At 44.8% G+C, this 10,948-nt stretch overlaps 1 protein-coding gene and 1 pseudogene across 6 annotated transcripts in view; both read right to left on the reverse strand.

Moving 5' to 3' along the window:
- The window catches only part of Dzip1 (DAZ interacting zinc finger protein 1), a 53,415-nt gene that overhangs the window by 16,960 nt on the left and 25,507 nt on the right, over positions 1-10,948 (reverse strand). For all 6 annotated transcript variants that reach the window (XM_031360924.1, XM_031360923.1, XM_031360925.1 and 3 more), the window contains 3 exons: positions 10,456-10,504; positions 8,739-8,795; positions 4,611-4,667 (listed from right to left, as the gene is read on the reverse strand). In XM_031360924.1, the coding sequence (XP_031216784.1) occupies positions 4,611-4,667; positions 8,739-8,795; positions 10,456-10,504 (163 nt within the window). The remainder of the gene's footprint in view (positions 1-4,610; positions 4,668-8,738; positions 8,796-10,455; positions 10,505-10,948) is intronic.
- Positions 652-4,580, reverse strand: LOC116084107 (annotated as a pseudogene).

Below are 10,948 nucleotides of genomic sequence, written 5' to 3' on the forward strand. Positions count from 1 at the left end.
TCTTTATAGTGAACAGTGACCTTGGTAGGGTTGTGAGCATGATCCACCATGCCTTGCTGAGGCAGCAACAATGGCTCACTTTTTTCAGGAACTCTCCAATTTTTAGGTATTTTCTGTTAACTTCAAATATCACTGTTAAACTATATATTTTAAGGACTTAAGTTTCTCAGTCATTAATCTCTTGCTGACACATGAGATACAACTTAAAAAGTTCTTTCCCATGAGCCATCTGTCTAAAATACAACAGCAGAGATAAAGTTAAATAGAAGGCAGACCTTCCAAGAGGGATGTATTAGACCTTTATAGCTCACACCTACGCTTGGCCACCTGCTGGAACTCTTAACTGTTGGCTAGGAGAAGTTGGCAAAGATGAAGAACTAGAAAAACGTGAGTGTGAAGCAAGGGTAGATGAGCAAGCAGCCACATGGGTGCACATTCTTTTTTTTTTTTTTTGATTCATTCAGCATAGCTTATATTTTAAAAAAAAGTAACTTCTCAGAGAAAAGCCTTTAACAAACCATTTTTCACAAACTATAAACTGGAACTTTGTACATCATAGGATGTGTTGATCTGTCTGAACACTCCAGGATTAGTTACTACTACAGCGAGTGGTGAGCAGGCCAGAGGCAGGCCAACAAAGACTCTAACACATTTCAATTTGCCAAGCTGTGACTGGTTATTAACTGACCAGATTACAAAAATACCATGGATGACACCTCAGTTCATCCGTCTAATAAGCCTGTTTATCTGGTCTCCCCTGTTGCCAGCATCTCCACCTTCTACAAAGTGGGTTGTCTTTTTCTTCATTCCACCTCGCGGGGAAGATAATTTGAAGGGCCACAGGAAGTTATTTACTTCCTTGAAGCATTTCCCAACCGTATAGATCTCATTAATTAGATCCTCCATGCAGATGATGCCAAATTTACCCAGAGATCAGAGAGCAATCAAGGAATTATCTGTCAAGGCAATTTGCTTCTTATTGATTTTGCCATAGCCTCGCTTATAGATGAGCTCATTTACTGACTTCAGGTTGGGGTACCCCCATGCAATGAATGGTTCCTCAATCCTCAGCATGTTGATTGAAGCCTTGTTGAGCTTAACAAAGGTGCCATTGAAGATCTGTCGAAGACGAAGAAGCTGCAATACTTTGTGGACCCTTTGGGCTTACTCCATTGATACCTCGGATTCTGATGACAAACACCAATTTCGGTTCTGCAGGCACATAGAAGTTCCCAGCTTTCCTGGCCATCCTGGCCATGCGGATCTCAGTCAGGTACATCTGCCTGTACTCCTCGTGATAGTGCTCTGCCTTCTCATAGATGAGCTTCCTCCTTGCCTTTCGCAGTGTCTTCAGGGCAAACTTCTTCCTCAGGCGCTTCACCTTCAGCTCTGCGAAATTCCTTCGCTTTTTCTTAAGAGTTTTTGGCATGGCAGGAACCTTTTTCTTAAGGGTTTCCAGCACAGTGGCAGCCTTCTTTTTCTCCTCTGGAACAACCTCCATGGCTGCAGCCGGAAAAGGAGAGCGGGTGCACATTCTTATTGATATCCAAGGCCCCAAACTCCAGCTCTGTCCTAGAGAGTCCCAGGGCGAGGCTACCGGCTGGAGACGAGCCTGGCCTTAACAGTAGGGTGAAGTGGAGAGAGATATCCCATCTCACCTAGGACATGAGTTGGAGACTGGGAAATACGATCTCCGGTTGACTTTTACCAGGGACATGCTATCCATCTGCACAAGGAAATCTGCCAGGAGCCCCACCAAAGCAAGCCCCATCCTGGGGAGGGAGGAGATGACACGTGGGGAAGGGGCCGTGACAGCATTTGGGATTGAGGCATGGGCAACAGGCACCCATCAAGCTTGCCTATGGGATATACACCTCACCCACCTGCAGCTCAGGGACCACAGAGCACTTTTCCTCCTGACATTCTACTTTCACCTCGGAGGTGAAGGCCACTTCACACTGTCTTATCCTCCAGAATGGTGAATGGTGTTTACTCCGAGACTGAAACACACTCCAACCTTCAGGAAAGCTCTTTAACCAGGACCATAAACAACTCCAGGAAGTTCCTGAAACTCACTAGACTCACTAGGCTCCTCCCCTCCACAGTAAGCAATAAAAGCTGAGTGTCCCTCTCAGACAAGACAAGATATAAAGAAGACTATGAGACCAAACCATCCCCGTAAGTCTAGAACAGTCACTTGGAAAGGACTCTAACAGGATGAGTTCCCTGCAGACTGTGGAGTGTGCTCCAGGTCCTCCGCATTTGTGAGCTAATGGTGGCGCAGTTAGTTGTCTGAATCATGTCTGCTTCTGTAAGTCACCCCAGCTTCTAGGGAAGGACTGTCAGGTCCACAGTTACCAATATCCCAAGCTGCTCTTTCCACCTTGACTCTTTGTACATACTCTGGCCAAGCCACTGACTCCATAAGCCGGCTCTCCAATCCTTCATGCCCAGCCTCAAGGACACTCAAAGGCTACACATGTCTACAGAAACACCTGGACAAACAGTCTGATGCTTAGTCCTCCTTGATAAATCAGGACCAACATTATCTCCCTCGAGTCTCTTCTGTGTGCTGTGTGCCACTACTACTGTCAGTGTTTGCTCCCTGCGTCTTCTGCCCAGTGTCACCCTACCTAGGATGCCATTCCAAATGTTCATCTTCGCTAAAGGTTGACCACCCACACCACCACAGTTTATCCGGTCCCTTGTAACACAAAGGTAAGTATTTGGCTATTTTGTCGCCTGCAAATTCTTTAAGGATAGACTTTGTTTCCATTTATTCCTGAGGCTGTTAAATCTGGCTGTGGCCTTCTGCATACAGACTGCTCATAACCTCTGTTGCTGCTGGTGGTCTGTGATAGGAAGGAAGGTAAATGGCACAGGAGACAGCTAGAGAACTGCCATAGTTGCAAGCGAGTACGCTTCTCCAAGCAAGAAGCATCTATCCTATGCTTCAGAGGCTGAGGCTGGATCACGAGGCTAGCCTGGACTACATAGCAAGACCCTCAGACAACAAGAGTACCCATAAAAGAGTACAGAAGGTTTGCAGGGTACAAATCAAGATATCAGCCACATCTGAACATTTATCTTTCTAATTGTACCTAAGAATGGCCACCTGGAAGAGATCAAACCTAGTCTTATGGAGAGGGTCCAGTCCTGCTTCTTCAACATTGTGTGGGCCAGCGGTGTGTAGAGGGGGAGCTTTTCCCTATAAGAGCCACAAGAAACCAGACTTCCGGAGCCTATTACCTGCCACATACTGAACAACTGAGTATTGCTGCACCCAAAGTACTATCCCAAGATATAAAATATTCTTGAAAATGGCAAAACAGGACCTGTGAAGTCTAATACAAATGTTTGTGCCTTTGGAAAAGCCAGTTGTAGCATTCTGACAGGCTGAGGACCACTCCCCAGCTTTCACTTCGTATTGTACTGACTCTGTCCTAGCTATACCACGAGAACTGGGAATACATAAACAATCTGAAGACCTCATCTGTAGGTAGAACCCATCAGGTGTCCATCACTTTTGGAAAAATGATCATTCCGCAACCTCACAGGGGGACATTTTGCCCAGTGGGGCCCATATAAGCAGCTGGTGTGTGAGTCAGGCTACAAGTGATCGAGTGTATTTTATATTCTAGGCATTACTATACCACAATCTAGTCACAACTCCAGAGGCAGCTTGTCCTCCGGTAGTGAAAAATACTATTATTTTTAAATATATATATATATTTAATATATATATACTTTCATGTAGCCCAGGCTGATCTTTATCTTAGAGCAGTGGATGGGAAATATGCTCCTTAATTCATCTGGAAACCCATTGACCACCTTAGAATCAGAATTTACTGCCTATACCTCCAGTGTGGGCAGTGAAGTCAAAAGCTAGAGAGACATCTTGGTTCCCAGTTTCACGTCGGCCCCTCAGGACAGAAGTACTGGTCACACTGGCCCATGTGGTTCTGTGCAGGTGCACAGGCCAGTTCATCCTCTCCTCAATGTGGTCCAAATTCCACACTGGATAGGGACGGACACATGAGTATAATTCCCTTGCCGTGCCTCACCTCGGTGGAGGACAATTCTAACACTTCGCTGTCCTGGCTGGGGACCAGTTTCTGACAGTGATTTCATCCCGAGTCTCGGTCCAGTTTGTTGCCCTTGGTTCCTATCTTTTTTCCTACATTTTCCTGACCAATCATTGAGACTGTTTATTTTAAAAAGGTGACTAGCTACCACGCTGAAAGTTATAAAAACAAGCTCACATGCCCTGTGGCATGTACTGGTTGGCTGGTCTAGTATTGAGCTACCGTGTTCTTCCTCTGGTCTTACCACTTTCTTCAAGGATCATAAATAAAGTACTGGAGTTAAAACTGCTGTCGGTAAGTCTAGCAATACAGACACACCCTGTGTGCTTTATGGCTTTGACAGTATGTCTTTTTTTTTTTTCACGTTGTCTGTGAAAACAGCAGTTTTAATAACTGCTTTGTAGTTAGTTGCTAGTGTTTCCTGTTTTATATAATCGCATGCCCGCTGGCAATCTGAGTTAATGAATTATCTAACTCTGGGTGAAAAGTGCACATGAAACATTTAAGACTATTGTCGAAACCTACCATGTACCATGGTCAGGTTGGATGTACCATCCAGATTCTGTGGGGCTGAGGCATTCACTGAAACGGAACAAAAGAGAAAGATCACTGGCCCGATCACTACAGCTCGCACATCTGACTGTGAGCATGACCGTACACGCTCCGAGAGACACAGACAGCCCACAGGGAGCACACACCTCAAACAGCACACGCTGGCCAGCTGGCCTCATCTAACTTTTATTGAGTTTTTCTAAAGTATTATTGGGAGGTGCCAGGGATAAGACCCAGGGCCTTGTACATGCTAGTTAAGTGCTCTCCCACTGAGCTACAACCTCAAGTCTTTAAAAATCACTTTTCTGAGAAATAGTCACTGGTATATATATATATATATATATATATGTATGCATGTGCCTGTGTGTGTGTGCCCATGTGTGTGCATGTGCATGTGTGTGTGCATGTGCATGTATGTGTGCATGTGTGTGTTTGTGTGTATGTATGTGAGTGCCTGTGTGTATGTATGTGAGTGCCTGTGTGAGTGCATCTATATGTGTGTGTGCATGTGCATCTGTGTATGCGTGTGTAAGTGTGTGTATGTGTGTGCGTGTGTGTGTGTATGTGAGTGCCTGTGTGAGTGTATCTATATGTGTGCGTGCATGTGCATCTGTGTATGCGTGTGTAAGTGCGTGTATATGTGCGTGTATACGTGTGTGTGTGTGTGTGTGTGTGCGTGTGTGTGTGTATGTGAGTGCCTGTGTGAGTGTATCTATATGTGTGCGTGCATGTGCATCTGTGTATGCATGTGTAAGTGCGTGTATATGTGCGTGTATACGTGTGTGTGTGTGTGTGTGTGAGTGCACGTGTGCTGTGTGCCTGTACATGTGTAGCTTTTGGTATATTCACAGGGCTGTGACAGCACAATCGCACACTACCCCTGGAGCACTTCTGTCAGTCTTCCTCTCAGGGACAGTGTGTGTCAGCCCCTTCTCTACCCATCTCTTCAGCCCCTGGCGACAATGACTGTCCCGTGTGTCTGTGACTTGACTTCTTCTGAATATTTTATACATACAGAACTACACACTATGTTCTGTAGTTTTCGCTGTGTGATACATCAACATTGGCATTATTTGATGATCAAGTCACACCCCAGGGTTTAACCAGACCCTAGTTATCTATGACATGATGGATACTTAGGTTTCACGGTTCCTGAGAGCCCTTGAAATGTCTGATCACACAGCCACCTCACCCCCTTTAAACAATTACCTACTGGTTTATGATTTCTTCCTCTAGTTGACTTTCAATCCCAATCCGACCTTAAAAATATTGGTCATAACCTTGTTAACTCTGTAGAGTTACATTTTTTTTTTTTTTTACAATAAATTCTCACAATACTGTTCCACTCCTGTCTGTCCATAAATTACTAAAAACTTAGAAAACAGGACTTCTGGATTCACTTGCAACTTACACAACTTACATCAAAGTTTTGCAGGCTACAAATGTGGGAAACGTTGAGCTGACTGATGCTTTGTAATAATTACTGAAAAACAGCCGAGTTCATTGTTTCATTGTCTAGAGCTGGCTTTGTGATGTTATACCACAGCTGTACAGCTTGAGACAAGAATCTTGCCCAGTAAATAAAACAGCTACTATTCCCATACCTGTCCGTTTTATAGGAAAACCTACTGGCAGGCTCTAGACGTTACTTCAGCTTTAAAGCCAAAGGACGTGACTGTGTTAAAACTGATCGTCTCCTAGTGCGCTGCTCTAGGCCATAGAATGGTCTAGACCCTTATGATGGAAGACAGCCACAAGTCTGAAATGACCAAGGTCTACTCTGATCACACCAGGCTCTTGATAACCTACACACTTCACTCCCTGACGGCAGCAGGCACGGGGGAGAACATCTGTCCCAGAAGACTGGCCGCACACAGCCTGCATCATAGAGCAGCCCATGGATTCGAGCACATCCATCCGCCTTGTGCTGGCACTGGAGATCGTCCATCTTGCCAGGAATGGGTCAGACTGATGGATTAGATCACCTCTATGCTGACCTTTCCTTTGTTATTTGGATTTTCTTATCTTAAACTTTAGGGGACCTGTGCTCCTCTCATGAGGACGCTCTCCTTATCACCCCTAGAATCTTGGATTTTTAGATCTGTCTTGATGCTGGAGGAGAGATCGGGAATGATTAAGCCACCCATAAGGGTCCCCTACATATGGACTATGGACCTACCTACCTCCCAACTCTCCTAATCCCAGGGACATCAATACTTTTTCTTACCATACGGACCATCAGTGAAATTTACACATACTTCTTTAAATAAATTTACACACACACACACACACACACACACACACACACACCATATAAGCACTATATACATTTTCAAACATACAATTATTTGAAAAATTGAAGAGTAAATTCTTTACTACATCAAGATCTTAATAACTGACTTCTCATACCCCATTAGAGCTGGCTGCCTGCCTCAGGCTATCTGGACACTCCATTTGGAGAAAAATCACTCCAAACAAACTTTGCTGTTATTTTTTTCTTTTCTGTTTGTGTGCTTGGTGATATTTCCTTTGTTTACTGTTCAACTCAGTCTTAACCTAATCCTCCCCTGAAGTGTACACTTTCTTTCTTTCCTAAGTTCAGCTCCCCTCCTCCCATGGCCTTCCAATCTCCCTGGCATTAGGAGGCAACAGTGGCTTCACAAGAGAAGTTCTCCCCCCGCCAACCCCCAACACACAGACATACACCTAACTGGTGAAACCTATTAGCCAAACCCCTAAAGATGCCCAGTAATGAATCGCTACAGTCACTGCACAGCCCTCTCCTGACGCCTGGTCCACAGGAGTGGAGGCAGCTCTGTGCCCAGCCTCAGTCCTGAGCTCACTAGTGCCCCAGACCCCGTGCACACAGCACCCTGAACTGTTGTTCACAAACACAACATGCTCTGACTTCCTCCACCCACAGTCCTTTTCTTCTTCTCTCTTTCCTGAACAGAGATTAAAAGATTTAAATTATTTCACCATCATTGAAAAAAAAAATGTGATGTAGGGGTCAATGGCAAATAGCTTCAATTGGCCTCCAACTCAATATTTAGTTAATATTTATTTATTTATTTATTTATTTGTTTATGTATTTATGTATTTATTTATTTGTGGGTTCTAGGATCTGAGCTTCAATCTCCGTAACTGCTCTGAACCTCTGAGCTATCTTTCCCGCTTATTGTTTGTTTGTTTGTTTTTGAGACAGGGTCTCTCTAGGAAGTCCTGGCAGTCCTGGGAGTAACTTCATAGACCAGGCTGGGTTCAAATTTAGAAATCCGCTGGGCGGTGGTGGCGCACGCCTTTAGTCCCAGTACTTGGGAGGCAGAGTCAGGTGGATTTCTGAGTTCGAGGCCAGCCTGGTCTACAGAGTGAGTTCCAGGACAGCCAGGGCTACACAGAGAAACCCTGTCTCAAAAAAAAAAAAAAAAAAAAAAAACAAATTTAGAAATCCACCTGCCTCTGCCCCTTGAGTCCTGGGATTAAAGACATGGGCCACCATGCCTGGCTATCCAGTGTCTCTTTTAAGAAGGGATCTCTGACTGAACCTAGAGCTTGCAGATTTGACTAGACTAACTAGATGACAAGCCCCAGAGACTCCTGTCTAGGGGTTCCAGGAATGTGCTAACTGTCCCCAGCTTGTTCCTGAGTGATGGGGATCAAACACAGGTCCTCATGCATGCACAGCAAGGATTTTAGTGCCATCTCCCAAATTTGGTCTTGTTGGTTTACAACTGCTTCTGGACAAATCCAGGTCCTGGACCAGTTGGACAGGAGGATCTGCTAAACTCCTCAGCATCAGTCTCAGTCATGTCTACGTGGTGTGGCCACCAGTCACAACCTTCCAAGGTTGCTTTGGGAAGTCACACAATGTGAACTTGTGTGATGCCAAAATTTTCACTCCTTCTTCTATAAGTCAAACTACCGCGTGACAGGCACGACTACCCCAAATCAGAGGACCTCAGTCAAAGCTTGGGGTAAAAGCGAATCACTGCACATCACCATGCACACTGCTTCTCTAAGGAAAATCTCTAAAAAAAATCAAGGAAGCAAGTAAAACTGAGCATGCCGGCAGTCTAGCCCTGACCCTCCGCAGACACTTACTCTGTGTGGTCTGTGCCGTTGACTTAGGATCCAGTGTTTGTCGGGTTAAAGGTGCCCCTGGAATGACAGAAACAAAGTTAAAACTAAAAACTGTATAATCGGAGGAGCACGGCTGAGCAGCAATTGCCGTCAATCCTGTGTGGCCCTGGCTGGCCTGGAGCTCCCTCTAGAGAGCAGGCTGGTCTCGAACTCATAGAGATCAGAGGTTCACCATGCCCAGCCTGACTCAAATTCTTTCACAGTTCAATATTTTTCCCTGGGATGACTTCTGGTCAATTATTTATATCTAAATAAGCATTAATTTATGTTTCTTATCACTTCAGCTCTTGTTATCGTGAGAGAGGTTAAAGGAAATCACGAACTCATCTCCTCCCAAGCTTTTTTTTGGCTTTGTTTTGTTTGCCAAACATTTATCTCATAAAAAGATAGAGGAGAACTCATCTGTGCATCCCATTACCACACCCTTACCAGTGTCTCCCACACAAGCGAGAATTCCTAAATAATCCGAGGCATGCAGGGGCCAAGCCAAGGATCTCTGGGAGAAGTGTAGGTACAAGTCTGACTGTTAGTTCACTCTCCCTTCTGAGCTAGATCATGCCTGACAGAAGATGGTGGAGCTACTGCTGCTGTAGCCTGTAAGTCTATGCCACAATGCTTAGAGTCAAGCTATTAGCCCAAACCAAAACACAGAGGGGATGCAGCTAGTCTTTATAGTGTTTCAGAATTAAGTGTTTACCATCAGCCCTGATAAGTGTGTAACCAGTGTACTTCATGAGTTACTGTTTAATCCTTGTGAGAGGGCTTTAGTGCAGTTACTATTATATTTCCTCCATTAGAGATGAAGAACGTGGGCTGGAAAGATGGCTTAGCGGTTAAGAGCACTGACTGCTCTTCCAGAGGTCCTGAGTTCAAATCCCAGCAATCACATGGTAGCTCATAACCACCCATAATGAGATCTGATACCCTCTTCTGGTGTGTCTGAAGACAGCTACAATGTACTTATATAATAATAATAAATAAATCTTTAAAAAAAAAAAGAGATGAAGAACGTGAATATAGACTCTCAAAAAGGCATGAAGTACCAGGGAGAGGGGTTGAGCTCAAACTCTTCCTAAGCCCCTGTATTTCTAACTCTGTCTTATGTATCTAATTCAAGAGATGAAGGGCAGGCCTGGGAGGACGGCTTAGGGGTTGGGAGGATTTGCTAGTCTTGCAGGGGAGGACGGCTTAGGGGTTGGGAGGATCTGCTAGTCTTGCAGGGGAGCTGAGTTAATTTAGTTTCCAGCACACACAGAGCAGCTCAGAACCATCTGCCACTCCAGTTCTAGGGGGATGTGTCGCCTTCTTCTGGCCTCTGAAGGTACTGCACACACATGGTGCACATACATACATGCAGGCTAAACACTCATACAATACAACAATTTAAAAACATTTTAAAGAGTCAAATGACTACTAACCAGAACATAATTGCACATAATTGGTGAGTAAATAATATATAAATTTTAAATAAGAGTTTAGATTTTAATTCTTCAACTTTCTGGGTTATGGAAAAACAATCTCTCTCAAATATTCAAACAGCAAAAGAACAGATATCCCAGATTAAAATATCGAGTAGCATGCTACCTTAGTAGACATAAATCATCAGGCCCAGATGGTCGGTACCCACGTCTGTCAGACAAACCACTTTGGCTTGGACATGGCCATCATGAACACTCACCTTTCAGCTCGCTGACGCTGCTGTATGGTTTACTGGCAAATTCTCTAATCTGCAAAACATAACAACAGTCTGCTAGCAGTTCCCATGCTAAGCTAGAGAGGGACAGACTGATCACAGCCAGATATGACTGCTGGTAAATTACCCCAACATATGCTTCCTAGCAGAGGCAAGAGTGGCAGAAGAGTCACACACATAGATCTGGCTGCTTCTCCAAGTGATCATGGTGGAAGCCTTAGCTACCTTCAGATCTGTATGTGAAGCATCTCTCTGTGTCTAACGTAGCTGTGGGAACAATTTATTTGAACACATCTACTCTTGCAAGCAGTCACAGGACACATGGAGGAAACAGTCTACTTGTGTCATATTCAACTTCAGACCTCATGACCCAATCCTCTGTGTTCTTAGAGCAATCAGGCCGCTCAAAAGCCTGCAGTGCAGACCCCCGCGGTACAGACCCCTGTGGTGCAGACCCCCCGGACCACCCGCAGTGCAG

Source organism: Mastomys coucha, unplaced genomic scaffold, assembly GCF_008632895.1.
Source record: "Mastomys coucha isolate ucsf_1 unplaced genomic scaffold, UCSF_Mcou_1 pScaffold9, whole genome shotgun sequence".
Taxonomy (NCBI): domain Eukaryota; kingdom Metazoa; phylum Chordata; class Mammalia; order Rodentia; family Muridae; genus Mastomys; species Mastomys coucha.